General features: G+C 38.9%; 1 protein-coding gene across 1 annotated transcript in view; it reads right to left on the bottom strand.

Moving 5' to 3' along the window:
• Positions 1 to 22,930, bottom strand: part of SLC39A9 (solute carrier family 39 member 9) — a 57,579-nt gene that overhangs the window by 8,091 nt on the left and 26,558 nt on the right. Inside the window, exon 3 of the mRNA XM_052646575.1 lies at positions 12,296 to 12,493. Coding sequence (XP_052502535.1) covers positions 12,296 to 12,493 — 198 coding nt within the window. The remainder of the gene's footprint in view (positions 1 to 12,295; positions 12,494 to 22,930) is intronic.

Raw genomic sequence — 22,930 nt, 5'->3', positions numbered from 1 at the left:
CCCCTAGATCTAACATTCATTGACGATTCTGGCTTGAGCCAATTTTTACTAGAAAGGTTGCAAAAATGTCCAAGTCCAACTGCTTTCATGTTTCCCAGTATTTAGCGTTCTGCTGGAAGCAAATGCCCTCCCCTCTTTTATCTTTCTCTCGTGTGGATGTGCGCACTAACTCCCCCCCTTTTTTTTAATGGTTTATGCTTTATTGCTGTTCTTCATCATCTCAGTGGACAAACTGTCCGAGATCCGGCCAATGGAAGCCCCTTCCAGCTGGTTCCTATATCCTGTGACGATCCCATCTTTTTTATTCGTATATATTCTGAGCACTAGATATTTCAAGCTCACTTTATACTGACCTGCCTCATCCTAAAATCAGTCCTGTCTTTGAAGAGCCCTGATATGCTCATTGCCAGTGGGCTGTCTGTACTTCGAGGCCCTCTCTACACACACAGCTATGACATACACCCACGTATATGTAAACACACATGTGTATATGCACACATACACACACAAGTTTTCAAAATCATGATTCCAATAGCTCCAGTTCCAATCTACCCCTGCAGGGGTTCTTTCTTGCTTTCCCTCATTCCCTGTTTGCATATCCCTTCTTCCTCAGTGAGGACTCTGGTTTCACCAACAGCAGCACATCTACTCATTTCCTTAACCCTGTAACATATCTGAAATAGTTTCAGAACACTTTTCCCCACACCATTAGAAAAGACAAAGCTTACTACAAAGAGTTCAGTATTGCTTATACTTCCTGCCCAACTCTACCCACTACTAAAGGTATAGCGCCAAATAACCACATTCATGAGCTACTTGAGTTTCTTTCTTTTAAATCCCTTTCAGTGATTGTGTTATTCATTTGATGTATAGTTCATCTGTTTCAGTTAGCTCCCCGACCCTTGTTGACTTCATTTTATATTTTGAATATGGAAAACATTAACATATTTCCAAAAGTTAAACTGTATTGAAAAGGCATGCCCAGGGAAGTGTCATGCCCTCTCTTAAAACCCTTCTACCCTATCCCACAACTGCCCTCACTCCTACAAGTAATCAACTTTGGTTTCTAGTTGATCCTTATGTTTCTTTTTTGTAAAGATAAGCAAATATATACATGTTTCCTTGTTTCTCCTTCTTTCTTACACAAATATATGACAGATGGTAGTTTATTTTTTTTCCCCCTCACTTAACAATATCTCCTGGAAATTTCTCCCTCTTGGTTGACAGAGATTGGATTCCTTATTTTATTTCATTGCTACAGAGAACTCAATTACGTAGACACGCAGCACTTCACTCCGTCAGTCTGTGTGATGGACACTGAAGCGGTTTTACAATGACAAACAAGGCTGCATCGACTATTGTGCTTATGCGTCTTCACACTGGAGCTGAATCATCAGAACAGACTCCTAGCAGTGGGATTTCTGGCTTGAAGGGTAAACTCCCCTCCACAGGGACTGTACCACTACGAACATCCACAGCAACAGATGAGAATGCCTATATCATCACAGCTTTGCCAATAGAATCTATGTTGTCAAGGTTTTGAATTTGACTATCTGACAGGTGAGCAATGACATCTCAGTGGAACTTCAATTTGCATTCTTCTTATTTTAAATGCAGGGGACATCTTTCGTGTATTTAAAAACTATTTTTACATCTTTTCATAAACTATTTGTTCATGTCTTTTGCCAGCTTTTCCACACAGGGAGAATGCAGGGGGTGTTTGTGACCTTAAATTGAAAAAAAAATTCATTTTTATTTTTACTAACCTTTAACTGAACCTTAGCATTTCCTTTTGTCATAAATATAGACAATAATCCACAAGTAATATTAGCACTACCTTTACCAATAGAAATCAGATAATTTTATATTATTTTACAGTCATCCTAAGATACTTTCTTATTATCACTTTCACTCATCACTACTTTAAATTAAGGGCTTATAGAAGTACTGCTTACAGAATGCAGATGACACAACCCTTATGGTAGAAAGTGAAGAGGAACTAAAAAGTCTCTTGATGAAAGTCAAAGAGGACAGTGAAAAAGCTGGCTTAAAACTCAATACTCAAAAAACTAAGATCATGGCCTCCGGTCCCATCACTTCACGGCAAATAGATGGGGAAACAATGGAAACCATGACAGACTGTATTTTCTTGGGCTCCAGAATCACTGCAGATGGTGACTGCAGCCATGAAATTAAAAGACGCTTGCTCCTTAGAAGAAAAGGTGTATTATGGCTCAGAATCCTTCTATGGCAAACCTAAATAGCATATTAAAAAGCAGAGACGTTACTTTGCCAACAAAGGTCTGTCTAGTCAAAGCTATTTTTCCCATAGTAATGTATGGTTGTGAGAGTTGGACTATAGAGAAGGCTGAGTGTGGAAGAATTAATGCTTTTGAACTGTGGTGTTGGAGAAGACTCTTGAGAGTCCCTTGGACTGCAAGGAGCTCAAACCAGTCAATTTTAAAAGAGATCAGTCCTGAATGTTCATTGGAAGGACTGATGCTGAAGCTGAAGCTCCAATACTTTGGCCACCTGATGCGAAGAACTGACTCACTGGAAAAGTCCCTGAAGCTGGGAAAGATCGAAGGCAGGAGCAGGAGATGACAGAGGATAAGATGTTTGGATGGCATCACTGATCAGTGGACATAGTTTGAGCAAGCTCCAGGAGTTGGGGATGGACAGAGAAGCCTGGTGTGCTGCAGTCCATTGGGTCACAAAAGAGTTGGACACGAATGAGTGACTGAACTCGACTGCGAAGTACTGCCACACTGCTTGATTCAGTCTTCCTGTCTGTAAATGCTCACGAGATGGAGCTGGGTAACTGAGGCAACTCCGTACCTAACAGTCATTTAGCCACCAAACAGCAGAAGTCATGGGATCTCTCTCACCGAGGACCAAGATATTTATGTTTTCTAGTAGTTTGCATCTGTAAAATTCTGTCAATATATTTGAAAAGAAATATTTATAAATTCTCGTGTCTATTATAACCCTTTCAAATTTATTTGTATCACAATGGTATCAAAGGTGTATCATGGCTCAGAATCCTTTTTTATTTAATATAAACCATATATCAAAGATGTTGATTTAACCAAAGATGAATTCATTGATCTCAAGACAAAAAAGTTACTATGACTGGAATTGATTTTAAAAGTCTTAGAGAATTCTAGTTGTCCTTGAAAGAAGTTTATCTTTCCCTGGAAAGCAAGCTACAAATGTGTTTAAGTGTATCTGTAATAAAGTATCTTTGTGAATCAGGCTTTTCTACACTAATAACCATCAAAACAAAAACCCAAATCAACTTGACAACAATGTTCAACTTGACAATCTGTTGCCTGTTAAAGCTCATCTCAGAATTTAATGTTCTTAGTCAGGCTACTCAACAATAGCTGTTATACTAATGTCCTAAACAATTTAACTCTAACTTGCTTATAATTTAAAGATGTTATATCATTATTTAATACATTGATAAAGAGACATCCTATATCACAACCTTGTTTTTAGTTTTTATTTATTTTCTTTATTTTTTATTTTTTTGTTTTTTGGTTAGATGTCTTCAATTTGAAGTGGATACCAGGGATTTAAATTTCATTTCTACAGTGATTTAACCAAAAAAAAAAAAAAGAAAAAAGAAAATGAGGGGGAGGAGTGTTGCTAGATAAACAAAGCACACCCTTCATTCACTGTCCTTTCCTGAGCCAACCACTTACAATATTAAATGCAATTATTAAGGTATATTGACAGAATATCTAACATGAATTCAATACTACAAATGTCTGTGTAAAATCACGTGTCTCAGAATTCTAAAAAGTGTCTAGAAGTCTTTTGCTCCTTTCAGTATTCAAACAGGTATTTTCTTCCTCTTATATATAATTGTAGCCTAGTGAGACCAGCTGGGCGTGGAAGGAGTGGTAGAGAACTCCCAAACAGGCACCACTCAGAAATTCCCAGCTGCGATGGGGCTTACCCGTTGGAGAGCAGGCCCAGACATCGCCCAGACCCTGCAGCTTCTGCACTCAGCTTTGTCAGATGGGAAAAGCCAATCTGCAGATCTAATATATATATATATTTTTTTTCTTGTCTGTTGGTTTTCTAGTCTCTGTTTTATTTCTGCCCTAATCTTTTTTTTTTTTTTTAATTTTTACTTTATTTTACTTTACAATACTGTATTGGTTTTGCCATACATTGACATGAATCCACCACGGGTATACATGCGTTCCCAAACATGAACCCCCCTCCTACCTCCCTCCCCATTACATCTCTCTGGGTCATCACTGTGCACCAGCCCCAAGCATGCTGTATCCTACGTCGAACATAGACTGGCAATTCGATTCTTACATGATAGTATACATGTTACAATGCCATTCTCCCAAATCATCCCACCCTCTCCCTCTCCCTCAGAGTCCAAAAATCTGTTATACACATCTGTGTCTTTTTTGCTGTCTTGCATACAGGGTTGTCACTGCCATCTTTCTAAATTCCATATATATGTGTTAGTATACTGTATTGGTGTTTTTCTTTCTGGCTTGCTTCACTCTGTATAATCGGCTCCAGTTTCATCCATCTCATCAGAACTGATTCAAATGTATTCTTTTTAACGGCTGAGTAATACTCCATTGTGTATATGTACCACAGCTTTCTTATCCATTCATCTGCTGATGGACATCTAGGCTGCTTCCATGTCCTGGCTAGTATAAACAGTGCTGCGATGAACATTGGGGTACATGTGTCTCTTTCAATTCTGGTTTACTTGGTGTGTATGTCCAGCAGTGGGATTGCTGGGTCATAAGGCAGTTCTATTTGCAATTTTTTAAGGAACCTCCACACTGTTCTCCAAAGTGGCTGTACTAGTTTGCATTCCCACCAACAGTGTAGGAGGGTTCCCTTTTCTCCACACCCTCTCCAGCATTTACTGCTTGCAGATTTTTGGATCACAGACATTCTGACTGGTGTGAAGTGGTACCTCATTGTGGTTTTGATTTGCATTTCTCTAATAATGAGTGATGTTGAGCATCTTTTCATGTGTTTGTTAGCCATCCGTATGTCTTCTTTGGAGAAATGTCTATTTAGTTCTTTGGCCCATTTTTTGATTGGGTTGTTTATTTTTCTGGAATTGAGCTGCATAAGTTGCTTGTATATTTTTGAGATGAGTTGTTTGTCAGTTGCTTCATTTGCTATTATTTTCTCCCATTCAGAAGGCTGTCTTTTCACCTTGCTTATATTTTCCTTTGTTGTGCAGAAGCTTTTAATTTTAATTAGATCCCATTTGTTTATTTTTGCTTTTATTTCCAGTATTCTGGGAGGTGGATCATAGAGGATCCTGCTGTGATTTATGTCGGAGAGTGTTTTGCCTATGTTCTCCTCTAGGAGTTTTATAGTTTCTGGTCTTAAATTTAGATCTTTAATCCATTTTGAGTTTATTTTTGTGTGCGATGTTAGAAAGTGATCTAGTTTCATTCTTTTACAAGTGGTTGACCAGTTTTCCCAGCACCACTTGTTAAAGAGATTGTCTTTACTCCATTGTATATTCTTGCCTCCTTTGTCAAAGATAAGGTGTCCATATGTGTGTGGATTTATCTCTGGGCTTTCTATTTTGTTCCATTGATCTATATTTCTGTCTTTGTGCCACTACCATACTGTCTTGATGACTGTGGCTTTGTAGTAGAGCCTGAAGTCAGGCAAGTTGATTCCTCCAGTTCCATTCTTCTTTCTCAAGATTGCTTTGGCAATTCGAGGTTTTTTGTATTTCCATACAAATCTTGAAATTATTTGTTCTAGTTCTGTGAAAAATATGGCTGGTAGCTTGATAGGGATTGCATTGAATTTGTAAATTGCTTTGGGTAGTATACTCATTTTCACTATATTGATTCTTTCGATCCATAAACATGGTATATTTCTCCATCTATTAGTGTCCTCTTTGATTTCTTTCATCAGTGTTTTATAGTTTTCTATATATAGGTCTTTAGTTTCTTTAGGTAGATATATTCCTAAGTATTTTATTCTTTTCGTTGCAATGGTGAATGGAATTGTTTCCTTAATTTCTTTTTCTACTTTCTCATTATTAGTGTATAGGAATGCAAGGGATTTCTGTGTTGATTTTATATCCTGCAACTTTACTATATTCATTGATTAGCTCTAGTAATTTTCTGGTGGAGTCTTTAGGGTTTTCTATGTAGAGGATCATGTCATCTGCAAACAGTGACAGTTTTTCTTCTTCTTTTCCAATTTGGATTCCTTTTATTTCTTTCTCTGCTCTGACTGCTGTGGCCAAAACTTCCAGAACTATGTTGAATAGTAGCGATGAAAGTGGGCACCCTTGTCTTGTTCCTGACTTTAGGGGAAATGCTTTCAATTTTTCACCGTTGAGGATAATGTTTGCTGTGGGTTTGTCATATATAGCTTTTATTACATTGAGGTATGTTCCTTCTATTCCTGCTTTCTGGAGAGTTTTTATCATAAATGGATGTTGAATTTTGTCAAAGGCCTTCTCTGCATCTATTGAGATAATCATATGGCTTTTATTTTTCAATTTATTAATGTGGTGAATTACATTGATTGATTTGCAGATATTGAAGAATCCTTGCATCCCTGGGATAAAGCCCACTTGGTCATGGTGTATGATCTTTTTAATGTGTTGTTGGATTCTGATTGCTAGAATTTTGTTGAGGATTTCTGCATCTAAGTTCATCAGTGATATTGGCCTGTAGTTTTCTTTTTTTGTAGTATCTTTGTCAGGTTTTGGTATTAGGGTGATGGTGGCCTCATAGAATGAGTTTGGAAGTTTACCTTCCTCTGCAATTTTCTGGAAGAGTTTGAGTAGGATAGGTGTTAGCTCTTCTTGAAATTTTTGGTAGAATTCAGCTGTGAAGCCGTCTGGACCTGGGCTTTTGTTTGCTGGAAGATTTCTGATTACAGTTTCAATTTCCGTGCTTGTGATGGGTCTGTTAAGATTTTCTATTTCTTCCTGGTTCAGTTTTGGAAAATTGTACTTTTCTAAGAATTTGTCCATTTCTTCCACGTTGTCCATTTTATTGGCATACAACTGCTGATAGTAGTCTCTTATGATCCTTTGTATTTCTGTGTTGTCTGTTGTGATCTCTCCATTTTCATTTCTAATTTTATTGATTTTATTTTTCTCTCTTTGCTTCTTGATGAGTCTGGCTAATGGTTTGTCAATTTTATTTATCCTTTCAAAGAACCAGCTTTTGGCTTTGTTGATTTTTGCTATGGTCTCTTTTGTTACTTTTGCATTTATTTCTGCCCTGATTTTTAAGATTTCTTTCCTTCTACTAACTCTGGGGTTCTCCAATTCTTCCTTTTCTAGTTGCTTTAGGTGTGTAGAGTTAGGTTATTTATTTGACTTTTTTCTTGTTTCTTGAGGTATGCCTGTATTGCTATGAACTTTCCTCTTAGCACTGCTTTTATAGTGTCCCACAGGTTTTGGGTTGTTGTGTTTTCATTTTCATTAGTTTCTATGCATATTTTGATTTCTTTTTTGATTTCTTCTGTGATTTGTTGGTTATTCAGAAGTGTGTTGTTCAACCTCCATATGTTGGAATTTTTAATAGTTTTTCTCCTGTAATTGAGATCTAATCTTCATTATGGTCAGAAAAGATGCTTGGAATGATCTCGATTTTTTTGAATTTATCAAGGCTAGATTTATGGCCCAGGATGTGATCTATCCTGGAGAAGGTTCCGTGAGCACTTGAGAAAAAGGTAAAATTCATTGTTTTGGGGTGAAATGTCCTATAGATATCAATTAGGTCTAACTGGTCTAATGTATCATTTAAAGTTTGCGTTTCTTTGTTGATTTTCTGTTTAGTTGATCTGTCCATAGGTGTGAGTGGGGTATTAAAGTCTCCCACTATTATCGTGTTATTGTTGATTTCCCCTTTCATACTTGTTAGCATTTGTCTTACATATTGCGGTGCTCCTATGTTGGGTGCATATATATTTATAATTGTTATATCTTCTTCTTGGATTGATCCTTTGATCATTACGTAGTGGCCTTCTTTGTCTCTTTTCACAGCCTTTGTTTTAAAGTCTATTTTATCGGAGATGAGTATTGCCACTCCTGCTTTCTTTTGGTCTCTATTTGCATGGTATATCTTTTTCCAGCCCTTCACTTTCAGTCTGTATGTGTCCCTTGTTTTGAGGTGGGTCTCTTGTAAGCAGCATATAGAGGGGTCTTGTTTTTGTATCCATTCGGCCAGTCTTTGTCTTTTGGTTGGGGCATTCAACCCATTTACGTTTAAGGTAATTATTGATAAGTATGATCCCGTTACCGTTTACTTTATTGTTTTGGGTTCGGGTTTATACACCCTTTTTGTGTTTCCTGTCTAGAGAATATCCTTTAGAATTTGTTGGAGAGCTGGTTTGGTGGTGCTGAATTCTCTCAGCTTTGGCTTGTCTGTAAAGCTTTTGATTTCTCCTTCATATTTGAATGAGATCCTTGCTGGGTACAGTAATCTGGGCTGTAGGTTATTTTCTTTCATCACTTTAAGTATGTCTTGCCATTCCCTCCTGGCCTGAAGAGTTTCTATTGAAAGATCAGCTGTTATCCTTATGGGAATCCCCTTGTGTGTTATTTGTTGTTTTTCCCTTGCTGCTTTTAATATTTGTTCTTTGTGTTTGATCTTTGTTAATCTGATTAATGTGTGTCTTGGGGTGTTTCGCCTTGGGTTTATACTATTTGGAACTCTCTGTGTTTCTTGGACTTGGGTGATTATTTCCTTCCCCATTTTAGGGAAGTTTTCAACTATTATCTCCTCAAGGATTTTCTCATGGTCTTTCTTTTTGTCTTCTTCTTCTGGGACTCCTATAATTCGAATGTTGGAGCGTTTCATATTGTCCTGGAGGTCTCTGAGATTGTCCTCATTTCTTTTAATTCGTTTTTCTTGTTTCCTCTCTGATTCATTTATTTCTACCATTCTAACTTCTATTTCACTAATCCTATCTTCTGCCTCCATTATTCTGCTATTTGTTGCCTCCAGAGTGTTTCTGATCTCATTTATTGTGTTATTCATTATATATTGACTCTTTTTTATTTCTTCTAGGTCCTTGTTAAACCTTTCTTGCATGTTCTCAATCCTTGTCTCTAGGCTATTTATCTGTGATTCCATTTTGATTTCAAGATTTTGGATCATTTTCACTATCAATATTCGGAATTCTTTCTCAGGTAGATTCCCTACCTCTTCCTCTTTTGTTTGGTTTGGTGGGCAACTCTCCTGTTCCTTTACCTGCTGAGTATTCCTCTGTCTCTTCATCTTGATTATATTGCTGCGTTTGGGGTGGCCTTTTTATATTCTGGTAATTTGTGGAGTTCTCTTTATTATGGAGCTTCCTCACTGTGGGTGGGGTTGTATCAGTGGCTTGTCTAGGTTTCCTGGTTAGGGAGGCTTGTTTTGGAGTTCTGGTGGGTGGAGCTGGGTTTCTTTTCTGGAGTGCAGTGGAGTGACCAGTAATGGGTTATGAGACGTCAAAGGTTTTGGAGTAACCTTGAGCTGCCTGTATACTGAAGCTCAGGGGTGTGTTCCTGTGTTGCTGGAGAATTTGTGTGGTATGTCTTGTTCTGGAACTTGTTGGTCCTTGGGTGGAGCTTGGTTTCAGTGTAGGTATGGAGGCATTTGATGAGCTCCTATTGCTCAATGTTCCCTGAATTCAGGAGTTCTCTGATGTTTTCAGGCTTTGGACTTAAGCCTCCTGCTTCTGGTTTTCAGTTTTATTTTTACAGTAGCCTCTAGACTTCTCCATCTATACAGCACCGATGATAAAACATCTAGGTTAAAGATGAAAAGTTTCTCCACATTGAGGGACACTCAGAGTGGTTCACTGAGTTACAAGGAGAAGAGAAGAGGGAGGGGGTAGTTAGAGGTGACTGGAATGAGATGCGGTGAGATCAAAAGAGGAGAGAGCAAGCTAGCCAGTAGTCACTTCCTTAGGTGCATTCCATAGTCTGGACCGCTCAGAGGTATTTACGGAGTTATACAGGGAAGAGGAGAGGGAGGAAGTAGACAGAGGTGGCCAGAAGGATAAGAGAGAGGAATGAGAAGGAGAGAGACAAATCCTGCCAGTAACCAGTTCCTTAGGTGTTCTCCACCATCTGGAACACACAGAGAGTCACAGAGTTGGATAGAGAAGAGATGGGGGAGAAAAGAGACAGAGGCCACCTGGTGGAGAAAAAGGAGAGTCCAAAGGAGGAGAAAAAGGAGAGTCCAAACAAGGAGAGAGTGGTCAAGCCAGTAATCTCGCTCTCAGGTAAAATTGGGTAGTGAAGTTTGGGTTTTTTAATGTACAAAATTGACAACAAAAACCAAAGAGCAAAGATTAAAAATCTAGAGCAGAGGTTGGATTTTCAAAAATACAATATTAAAGAAAAGAAGCAGAAGGAAAAAGGAAAAAAGAAAAAAAAAGAAAAAAAAAGCCACAAGAATTATTTAAAAAAAAAAAAAAAAAAGCACCAATAACCACCCAAAGACTATATATGGTGTTTGCCTTTAAAAAAAAAAAAAAAGTCGGTTTTTTTTGGAATAGTAATAATAGGTTATAGAAATAAAAATTAGAGGAGAAATAGAAGACTTAACTATTTAAAAAAAAAGTTAGAAAAAGAAAAAAAAAAGGAATGATTTTAAAAATAGTAAAAATATATCTGGCCCTTCTCTGATGTTGTGGGCCGTGTGGGGTCACTTCCAAGGCGGTTCCCTCTTTTTAACTTCTTCTTTATGCTGGTTTTTTAGGCTCACTAGTTCAGTCGCGCTGTGGGGAGGGGGGATGCTGCAAACAAGTAGCTCTGTCGTGTGCACAGTGTCTCAGCCCCGCTGGACCTGTCCCTTCTCGCGGCGTACAAACCGCTCCGGCTCTACGATGCTCAGCCGGGAACCGTCTGAGGCCGGCCCTAGGCTGTGTGCACTTCCCCGGTCTAAGCCGCTCAGGTTCGGCGCTCAGGCAGCCCTCAGAGGCACAGATTCGGCTGGGACTGCGCTTTGTGCCCTTCCCGGGTCCGAGTAGCTCAGGAGTTTGGCGAGCGCGATCGCTGCGACTTGTCGCCTTTTCTGCCTCTGCTGCTCAGTTTTCTGGGTGGACTGCTGGCGCCCCTTGTGAGGCAGATGGTGACTGTCCAGCACCGCCAGAAGTCTTAGCAAAGAAGCCTGTTTGCAGTTTGGTAAGTAAAGTCTCTCTGGGTCTGCAATTGCCCCTTTCCAGCCCTTACGGCTCTGGCTGCCTGTCCCCAGCGGGGGATGGTCTGCAGCCGGCTTTTTCCTTTGTTCTGTGCTTGGTCCTGGCGGTGTCTTATGTTCGAGCTTTTCGCGTGGTAGCTATCCCACAGTCTGGTTTGCTAGCCCAAGTTAGATCATTCTGGTTGCGCGTGGGGCGTTCCTGCCCGATTCTTACAAAGCACTGCAACCCGCGCCTCCCGTGCTTCCCTGCCCTGCCCCCACTTCCTAGTGGCGGATGTGGGCGTCTGTGCTGCTTTTCCGCTGGGGGAGTTACTGTTGGGCTTGTAATCTCTTGGTTTTAATTATTTATTTATTTTTCCCTTCCTGTTATGTTGCCCTCTGTGTTTCCAAGGCTCGCCACAGACTCAGCAGGGAGAGTGTTTCCAGGTGTTTGGAAACCTCTCTTCTTAAAATTCCCTTCCCGGGACGGGCTTCCCTTCCTGGGACGGAGCTCCCTCCCCACCTCCTTTGTCTCCTTTTTCGTCTTTTATATTTTTTCCTACCTGTTTTTGAAGACAATGGTCTGCTTTTCTGGTTGCCTGATGTCCTCTGCCAGCCTACAGAAGTTGTTTTGTGGAGTTTGCTCAGCGTTGAAATGTTCTTTTGAGGAATTTGTGAGGGAGAAAGTGGTCTTCCCGTCCTATTCCTCTGCCATCTTAGGACCGCCCCCCCACAACCTTGTTTTTAATGTTTTAGTAACTATATTTCAATAAAATTTATTTTCTCTGTAGTCCTATGTACTATGCTTTATGTATTTAAAAACTATTTATCCCAATGAATGGTCCACAGGCTTTAGACTGCTTAAAGGCTCCATGGCACAAAAAGGGTTAAGAACTTCTGCCCTAGACCTCCACCAAATGAAACAGCTTTAAGATAACCAGGGTAGTAACCCAATAAACACTCTCTTGTGCCACATGTCACAACCCACTAGCTTCCTCAAATGAATAACATATTCACCAGAACCTAAGAAAAGAGTTTTAATACTAAATATGGCTACTGATACATACTGAATCATTCAATCATTTGTGATCACCTAAAATGCAAAGTTTTTGCACTGCTCAGAAAACCTTGGGGCCACTTACCGTCAGTAGAATGCACATGGGAGCTGCCAATCTGGTCCACCAACAACATGAAGACAAAGCCCAGTACGAGGGACACACCGATGTAGGCATGCAGCTGCGTGTGGTCATGGCTGTGCTCATGTTCATGGGCAACTGGTACTACTGCTGCTTTGTCTGATGCAATCACGTTCTGTGTTTGACTCGCTTGGTGGTGCTTCCCTAGAGCAGAATGAACCATAAAGAGATAACATGTTTACTCCCTTAAAGCATCTTATGTAGAGGCTTCTGTTCTTTTGTACTTTGAACTCTACAGATTTTCCTGCAAAGACATTCACTTCCTATATTGAAATCTAGCAAGTCATAAACTCCCTTAAAGTTCATGATGAAAAAATTCCCAAAGCTCTTCTGCTTTTGGCAGGCAGAGTTTTTAACTGCCTATTATTCTCAAAACCTAGGAAGTGGAAGCAAATCACCAGGCAAGAAAGCAGTCATTTTCCCAAGGGATATCATCTTCCAATCCCCCCTTCTGTCTACAGAGATTCACACCAGTCTCACCAGAAACCACAGAAAGATTTATTCTGATGAAAATAGGCAAATGAAGAACAATAATAATGAAAATAATTCATCTAGTTTTATACTTAGGTTGATACAAAAATTGCAAATAAAGAGCAAACTGAGTATAAAACGCTTTAACTTTAAAACACATCAGGGGACAATCACCAATTAGAAACCAAAAGGGCAGGGCAGTTTAAATGAGACACTTCCTTCAGTCTAAATTCAGTTCTAGAAATACAATTGTTGGGGTACTCTGAATTACAGGAAATGACACCTGGCTAGGCAATATTAATACTACTAGTTTATACTCAAATATCTGATACTCAAAGCATGAATACTTCAAGAATTCTTATCTTTGCTGGTTTTATAAATACAGGCCAAAATACTAAACATATTTACCATTTATAATTAGACTAAGCATTTAACCTTTGACTAAAGAAATCACAGAAGCCCGCTGTAATAATTTAGACCCTGCCTTAATTATTGAGAAGCACAAACCATCTTAAGATAACAAAAATACATTTTTCTAATTCTTTAAAGATTTTTTGTTTACATAGCTTTTTCCTTTTTTTAACCTTTTTTAAAAATGTAAAATATACATTACATAAAATTTACTTATCATTTTAAACATTTTTAATCATATGATTCTGTGGCTTTAAGTACACACATTGTTCTACAACCATTATCCATGTCCAGAACTTTTTCATCTTCCCAAAGTAATTTTTTAGCCTTAAGACTTTTTTCCAAATAGTGATTTCATTGTTTGCTTTATTTTTTCATTTATTTGCTTTTAAATGTCTCAATCTTTTTTTTTAAAGCACACTTCATTGAGGTATAATTCACAAATGTAAAAACTCTAGTTAAACTACCACCAAGTTCAAGTTTTGGAACAGTACTCAAAAATACCAGAACAGTTCTCCTGTGCTCCCTTGGGGTCAATATGTTAGTCCTGGTCCCAAGCAAGTGCTGAATGTGCTCCTTGTCCTCTTGAGTTTTCCCTGTTCTAGGATTTCCTATAAATGGAGTCATGCAATATGTATTCTTTTGCATAAGGATTCTTTTGATTAGCAGAATATTTTGAGATTTATCTAAGCTTTGCATGTATCTGTCGCTTGGTCCTTGTTTTTGCTGAATAATGTCCCATTGTATGGACATATCACAACTTATTTACCCCTTCAGCTACTGATGGACATTTAGGTAATTTCCAACACTGGTCCATTATAAAGTCGCTACGAGCATTCAGGTACAAGTCTTTCTCTTTTAAAAAAAATTATTTGTATTATTTTTAGGCTGCGCTGGGTCTTCACTGCTGCAAGTGGGCTTTCTCTAGCAGCAGCAAGCAGGGGTTACTCTCTGGTTGTGGTGCAGGGGCTTCTTTTGTTGTGCCTCGAGGTACCTGGGCTTCAGTAGTTATGGTGCATGGGCTCCAGGGCGTGGGCTCGGTAGCTATGGCATATGGGTTTAGTTGCCCTGTGGCATGTGGCATCTTCCCAGACCAGGGATCAAACCCATGTCCCTTGCATTGGCAGGTAGATGCTTAACCAATGGACCACCAGAGAAGTCCAGGTAGAAATCTTTCTGTGGATGCAAGTTTTCTTTTCCCTTGAGTAAATACCTAGGATCAGAACTTTCGGGTATATGTATATTTATAAAAGAAAATGGGCTTCCCAGGTGGTGCTAGTGGTAAGGAGCCTGCCTGCCAATGCAGGAGACATAAAAGACACGGGTTTGATCCCTGAGTCGGGAAGATCCCCTGGAGGAGGAAATGGCAGCCCATTCCAGTATTCTTTCCTGAAAATTCCATGGACAAAGGAACCTGGTGGGCTACAGTCCACAGAGTTACAAAGAGTTGGACAAGACTGAAGTGACTAAACATAACAAAAGATAAAACTCTCAAATTGTTTTCCAAAGTGGTTGTACCAGTTTACATATCCAATAGCAATGTCTGAAAGTACTAGTTGCTCCATACCATTGTCAACATTTGATACTATGAGGTTTAAAATTTTTAACCATTTTTACATAGGTGATCATGTCATCTGCAAATAGATAGTCTTACTTCTTGCCAATCTTTATGCCTTATCTTTTTGTTTCTGGCCTTATTGCAAACTAGCATCTGGCTAGGACTTCAAGTACAATGTTAAGTACCAGTGGTTGAGAGGAGACAGCCTTGTTTTGTTACGAGTGTTATGCATTTTATCTGATGTTGTTGTTGTATGACTCTTTGCAACTTTACAATGGTTACAACGCAAAAAAATTTCCTTCTCTTTGTCCCTCCCTTATGCTCCTCTTAAATGCCAAGTCACAAGCCCAACTTACTAAATTTATCCCAAGATCCACTGAGTTGCTACATTCAGTTTGGAAGCACTGATGGAGGTAAAGAGAGACTTTCAGATGAAGAAATAGATGATTTTGGAATAAGAGGCATTTCCTGGAAATTAGAAGCCTACACTGCAGTGATCAATTAAAGAGAACCAAACTCTAGACAGGTCTAGGAGGAAAAGGTGGGCACACAGAGTATGCCCACGCTGTTCTTCACACAAGCAAAATTATTGTTAGCAAAAAGGATTTTAAGCCAGAGAACTGACTGAAAGCTCAGAGATGAAAAATCATTAAGTTTATGAGAGAAGCAGTCTAAGAATTTTGATTGGTAGTGTTGGACAATTAAACTGTGGCCTCATGGTAACATAAGGGTGTTTGGTTTGTGAAAAATCAATGAACTATACACTGTCAAATAATTAGCATGGCCTTGAGAATGAAAAATAAATGAAGTAAAACACTTGACTTTCTCTAAAGACAAGGCAATTTTTGGTATGCTTCCATTTTAATATACAAAACCAATTCTTCATATTTATAAATGTAAAGAAACTACACATGTGAAGTCAGTCATAGAATTTTGGTACCTACAATTTTCAATACTACTTAGAAAGATGCTATTGGAAAGGATTTGAATGATTACCTTTTTAAAAGGTCCCCACTAAATATTTAACAAAATGAGCTCTCATCTCTGCCTTTGTTTAGTCTGCAGTTCATGAATCCATGGGCCTTCCATGCTGCTTCTCCTGGGTAACATCCTGTCTCTCAAGACTCAGCTTGTAAGCTCCTTCCTCCTTGACATTTTCCGTGTCCTCTTCTCCTCATGCATATCCAGCAGACTGGTGCGTGTCAACCATAAGTTTTGTATCACTATACTACAATTCAGACAGCAGCAAGCTACAGGACAAGGGTTCATGCCTAGTTTTGTAAATAAAATTTGCACTGGAATGCAGCCATGCTCATTTGTTCACAGACTGTCTATCGCTGCTTTCATGCTATGACAGCAGAGCTGAGTAACTGCAACAGAAACCATATGGCCCACAAAGCCTGAAATATTTACTACTTGGCCATTTTAGAAAAAGTTTGCCAGCCCTTGCTGTCACTGACTGTTAATTTATTCATTTTCCATCGGCTGTGAATTCTTGAAGGCAGAAGCTATATTGTAGACCTATGAACTCTAACAATCAATGTAAGGCCATAAATTGAGTATATACTCAACAAATAGATTTTGAAGGCAAAAAAAAAAAATGGCCTCACACTCCTGTAATTTTTTAAGTTGACATTTCATTTCGAAAGTTAGGCAATTAATTCCTTCCAATGCAAAAAGATTTTTTTAAATCGAAATAAAACACAATCTTTTAGTCTTATATTTTAGAATGGCTTCCTGGTGGCTCAGATGATAAAGAATCTGCCTGCAATGCAGGAGACACAGGTTTGATCCCTGGGTAGCCTCTGAAGAAAGAAATGGCTACCCACTCCAGTATTCTTGCCTAGAAAGTTCCATGGACAGAGAAGCCTGGTGGGTGACATACAGTCCATGGGGTCGCAAAGAATTGGACGTGATTGAAAAACTTCCACTTTCAAGATAATTATGTACATGATTCTTTATAAATCCAGACTTAATAGGTAACAGATGTATGTGTTAAATTAGGTGAAAGGTTATGCTAAAGTGAGCTGAGGTACAAAGGTGGGTTAACACCTCATTAAAGGGTGGAAAATTCTGAAAGAGATGGGAATACCAGACCACCTGACCTGCCTCTTGAGAAATCTGTATGCAGGTCAGGAAGCAACAGTTAGAACTGGACATGGAACAGACTGGTTCCAAATTGGGAAAGGAGTACGTCAAGGCTGTATACTGTCACCCTGCTTATTTAACTTATATGTAGAGTACATCATGGGAAACACTGGGCTGGAAGAAGGACAAGCTGGAATCAAGATTCCCGGGAGAAATATCAATAACCTCAGATATGCAGATGACACCACCCTTATGGCAGAAAGTGAAGAGGAGCTAAAAAGCCTCTTGATGAAAGTGAAAGAGGAGAGCGAAAAAGTTGGCTTAAAGCTCAACATTCAGAAAACTAAGATCATGGCATCCAGTCCCATCACGTCATGGGAAATAGATGGGGAAACAGTGTCAGGCTTTATTTTTTGGGGCTCCAAAATCACTGCAGATGGTGACTGCAGCCATGAAATTAAAAGACGCTTACTCCTTGGAAGGAAAGTTATGACCAACCTAGACAGCATATTCAAAAGCAGAGACATTACTTTGCCAACAAAGGTCCGTCTAGTCAAGGCTATGGTTTTTCCAGTAGTCGTGTATGGATGTGAGAGTTGGACTGTGAAGAAAGCTGAGCGCCAAAGAAGTGATGCTTTTGAACTGTGGTGTTGGAGAAGACTCTTGAGAGTCCCTTGGACTGCAAGGAGATCCAACCAGTCCATTCTGAAGGAGATCAACCCTGGGATTTCTTCGGAAGGAATGATGCTGAAGCTGAAACTCCAGTACTTTGGCCACCTCATGCAAAGAGTTGACTCATTGGAAAAGACTCTGATGCTGGGAGGGATTGGGGGCAGGAGGAGAAGGGGACGACAGAGGATGAGATGGCTGGATGGCATCACCGACTTGATGGATGCGAGTCTGAGTGAACTCCGGGAGTTGGTGATAGACAGGGAGGCCTGGCGTGCTGCAATTTGTGGGGTCGCAAAGAGTCGGACACAACTGAGCGACTGAACTGAACTGAACAGAGAGGGTGTTAGTCATACTATTATTTGTGAACAGTTGTATAATAATTTTCAAAGGCAATTACTTTGGGGGTATCCATAGCTCTGAAATTAAATGTCAAGCCTAATCACAACTTTCAAAGGATGACCAACATTATTTCCCTTCACTGTTGTTTAGGCGCTAAGTCATGTGTGACTCTTTGCAACCCTTGGACTGCAACATGCCAGGCTTTCCTGTCCTCACTATCTCCTGGAGTTTGTTAAAGTTCATGTGCATTGAGTCAGTGATGCCATCTAACTACCTCATCTTCCGCCGCCCTCTTCTTTGGCCTTCAGTCTTTCCCATCCTCAGGGTCTCTTCCAATAAGTCAGTTCTTCGCATCAGGTGGCCAAAGTACTGGAGCTTCAGCTTTAGTTATCAATCTTTCCAAAGAATATTCAGGGTTGATTTCCTTTAGGCCTGACTGGTTTGATCTCCTTGCAGTCCAAGGGACTCTCAAGAGTCTTCTCCAGTACCACAATTCAAAAGCATCAATTCTTCGGCACTCAGCATTTTTTACGGTCCAACTTTCACATCCCTTAATAATAAGGTACAGAATTTTTCAATTTAGGTGAGTATAAGAACCTATATCTTATCCTAACAATGCTTTCTTTATCTAAATCATTTTGGAACTCTTGGCATAGCCTTCGGAGTCAAGTTTATGAGTCACAATAAAACTACTTTCTAATATACCAGCTTCTGATCTAAAATAATACTGAATAAATGGGTCAGCTATGTTATTAAACAGATTCGCGTTGAATAAACTATATTTCTGCAAACCTAAACTGCTTTTAAGGAAAACTCTGCTGCCACTGATGATTTTCATCTCGTACTCTGGAGGTAAATTAGAGAGTTCTAACATTTTTTGAGCATTCACTAATATAAGTATATAATTTCCTGATATTAGCACTTTAAAAGAATTAACGTTTAATTTTATGTATAAATAAAACTGTGGCAAATAAATGTCAGGAACATTATTTTATATATATATATATATATGGCAAATAAATGTCAGGAACATTTTTTATATACATATATAAAATATTTATATAAAACTTGAAGTAAGTGTGCTGTTGATTGAAGGTTTCCATGCAAGATCTGAATACTTATAATTAAGTGGAATTTAATTTTATATATAAAAACATAAAATATTTACTGGATTATATACAATAAATGGTAGGCATTATTGGTTTTATTTGCAAGCATTAGCCAAAACAAAACAAAAAAGCTTTTTAAAGTGAGTGATAATTCCATGACTTGTTAGCACATTAACAGTTTAGTAATGAGATCTGGATATTCAGTATTAACACATCCACCCTTCCTCTTATACTGAAGGACATGAAACTCAACCCAGCAAAACCTGAGATCTCAAAAACCAGCTATTTACTATTTACACTAGCCAAGATATGGAAACAACATAAATGGCCACTGACAGATGACTGGATAAACAAGATGTAGTGTATATATATAACGGAACACTACTCAGCCATACAAGAGAGTGAAAAACTGCCATTTGCAGCAAGATGGATGGACCTGGAGACTATACTAGGAGAAGGAAACGGCAGCCCACTACAGTGTTCTTGCCTGGAGAATCCCAGGGACGGGGGAGCCTGGTGGGCTGCCGTCTATGGGGTTGCACAGAGTCAGACACGACTGAAGCAACTTAGCGGCAGAGACTATACTAAGTGAAGTGAATCAGAAAGTGAAAGACAAATGCCACATGACATCACTTCCATGTGGAATTTAAAATATGACACAAGTGAACTTATCTATGAAACAGAAACAGACTCACACATATAGAGAAGACTTCTCACTGCCAAGGGGCAGAGGGGTTGGGGAGGGATGGATTGGGAGTTCGGGATGATTAGATGCAAACTATGATAGAATGGAGAAACAACAAGGGCCTACTGCATAGCACACGGAACTATATAGTCAATATCCTGTTATAAACCATAATGGAAAAGAATATGAAAAATAATATACATATGTATAACTGAGTCACTTTGCTATACAGTAGAAATGAACACCCATTGTAAATCAACTATACGAAAATAAAATACAAAATTTTAGCACCCAGATATTTAATTAAAATTTGTGTACATATGTTACTCATTCTTGAAAGAACTTTCAGGTTCTTACTGTTGTGTCTATTTCACACAGGGCACTGGTTGGTAATGAATACATGTTCCATGTCACATTTCCCACTGCAAAGTATATAAACCCAGTATTATCATTGGATATTGCTCATCAGTCATATATTTCTCATGCCACTAACAGAGTGTTCAGCAAATCATTATGGGCTTAATTCTCTCCCTAGATACTCATACAGGAACTCTTCCAATAAGCTCCACCAGTATGGTATATAGCCTTCTTATGTTACGGACACATATGTTAAATTATTGATAAATATAATAGAATCAATTTACCCTTTGAAGACATTCACTAGAACTCCTTCAGATTAATATTTACAAAGGACAAAGCATTCTAAGAATCAAACCTTCAGGTAATCTGTTTCTTTGTGGGGAAGGGTGACCCCCAGCTTTGATGTTTATATTTTTGGCCTTTATTGATTGTTTTAAATTTCTTACCTTCTACTTATATCTTATAACCTTTACAGATTTTTATTATACACCTTTTTTTTTTTCCTGGGCAAAGACAGACAGTTCTTTACACTTGATGTGTTTTCAGTAATAGTCAAAGTGTTAGTCGCTCAGTGGCATCTGGCTCTTTGCGAGCCCATAGAATTGTAGCCTGCCAGGTTCTTCTGTCCATGGAATTCTTCAGGCAAGAATACTGGAGAGGGTAGCCATTTCCTTCTCCAGGGGCTCTTCCGACCCAGGGACTGAATCTGGGTCTCCCACACTGCAGGCAGATTCTCTATGGTCTCAGCCACCAGGGAAGCCCAATAGGGTAGAGCAGCTCTTACTTACTATCTGTTTATCATGTAAAAGAGAAAACTGACTATAGTCAAACTAATGTTTTAAAGGGATGTTAAGGAATCTTTTTTTTTTTTTAATTAAAATACTACTATTTCTGAAAGGAAAAAAAATCTCATTATAGGGTAGGAAACTTACATTTCTCTGGCAGATAAACAATGTTTTGGTGATATGAAATTCCTTACAATGTTCACCACATAGCAGAGTGTCATTAAAAGTATAGACTTCAGACAGAGTGAGACAGCCTGTGTTCAAATCCTGGTCCTGAAACCTACAGGCTGAGTTGCTTGGGCAAATTATTTAACCTCTCAGGGGCTCAAAAATCTCATCTATAAAGCAATATCCACCTTAGAGGGTTGTTGTGAATGATTAGGCGATATATTCACACAATACCTGGTATTGTGGTTAAGTGCTCACTAAATGTTCAGGAGGGATTGGGGGCAGGAGGAGAAGCGGACGACTGAGCGACTGAACTGAAACTGACTGAAATGTTCAGGAACATAGTTGTACATTAAATGGAATTAATTGAGGAGATGTACATGAACATGTGAAACATCTGGAGTGAATATCTGGTCAGATACAGTACTGAACAATAAAACAATTTCAGAGTCCTGAAAGTAAATAATATATATAAAAATAATATAATTATATTATACAATTATATTATAGTATATTATATATAAATATATTATATAATTATAATTATATTATATAATTAATATATAATATATAAGAGCCTTAAAGAGCTCCATTTTTATTAATGGATGATAGGATAAATGTTAATATAATAGCAGATTTAACCCTCTACTTTAAAAGAATTTTGGTGGTTTCAAACATTAGCTCCATAGTAAACAAGTACTGCAGTACTCAATAAACTATGTTCCCAAAACTTCTGTTTCTACAGAAAGACTGTTTCCTCACATGAACACAGATAATCATCTAAGTCCAGTGATTTTAGAGCTATAATTGTAGAAGAGTATGTGAGAAGTTCCTTTTCACATTAATTTGTACTTAATACTGCTTATTAAAGTGTCAGAGTACTTAGTTAACATGGTATACTGAGCTCTGAAAAAATACCTGCTAGTAATTATCGTAATTATAAGGTCCACAGAAGAACTAAACCATAGGCTGTAGTTACATGTACACAAATTCCTTTCTCAAAGTTTGCAGAAAAGTTGGTTTGAACTACAATAACTGAAGAGCGGAAAGGACTTCCCTGGTGGTCCAGTGGTTGAGACTCTACACTCCCAATGCAGGGGGCCCAGGTTTGATGGAACAAGATCCCACATGCTGCAACAAAGATGGGAGATCCCTCATGCTACACCTAAGACTCAACATAGTCAAATCAATCAAAACACACAGACATACACATAGAGACACCACTACCCACCTATTTGGGTGATTAAAATAAAAAACTAAAACAAAAGAGACAACAAAAATGTTTGGAAGGGAGTCAACTGGAACTCTCACACATTACGGGGTGTGGGTATTAGTCACTCAGTTGTGTCCGACTCTGTGACCCCATGGACTGTAGCCCACCAGGCTCTTTTGTCCAGGGACTTCTCCAGGCAAGAATATTGGAGCAGGTATAAACCACTGATACACCAAACAACAGGATGACTTCTCAACTGCATTAAGCCAACTAAAAGAAGCCAGTTCCAAAGACTACAAGGCTGCATATATATGACATTGAGAAAAGACAAAACGATAGACACAGGGGAGATCAGAGGTTGCTCAAGATTGGGAGCAGAGGAAAAGTATGAGTACAAAAGGAGCTGAGGGCGATGGAACTGTTCTGTATTTTGACTTAATGCATTTGACAAAACGTAGTCATTCATGCCAAAAAGAGTGAATGCTGCTGTTGTTCAGTTGCTCAGTCGTGTCCAGCTGTTTGCAACCCCATAGACTGCAGCACACCAGGCTTCCCTGTCCTTTACTACCTCTCGGAGTTTGCTCAAACTCATGTCCATTGAGTTGGTGATGCCATCCAACTATCGCATCCTCTGTTGCCACCTTCTCCTCCTGCCTTCAATCTTTCCCAGCATCGGGGTCTTTTCCAGTGGGTCAGTTCCTCACATCAGGTGGCCAAAATAT

This window comes from Budorcas taxicolor, chromosome 10 (assembly GCF_023091745.1).
Source record: "Budorcas taxicolor isolate Tak-1 chromosome 10, Takin1.1, whole genome shotgun sequence".
Classification (NCBI taxonomy): domain Eukaryota; kingdom Metazoa; phylum Chordata; class Mammalia; order Artiodactyla; family Bovidae; genus Budorcas; species Budorcas taxicolor.
This window is presented reverse-complemented; position numbering and strand designations above follow the sequence as displayed.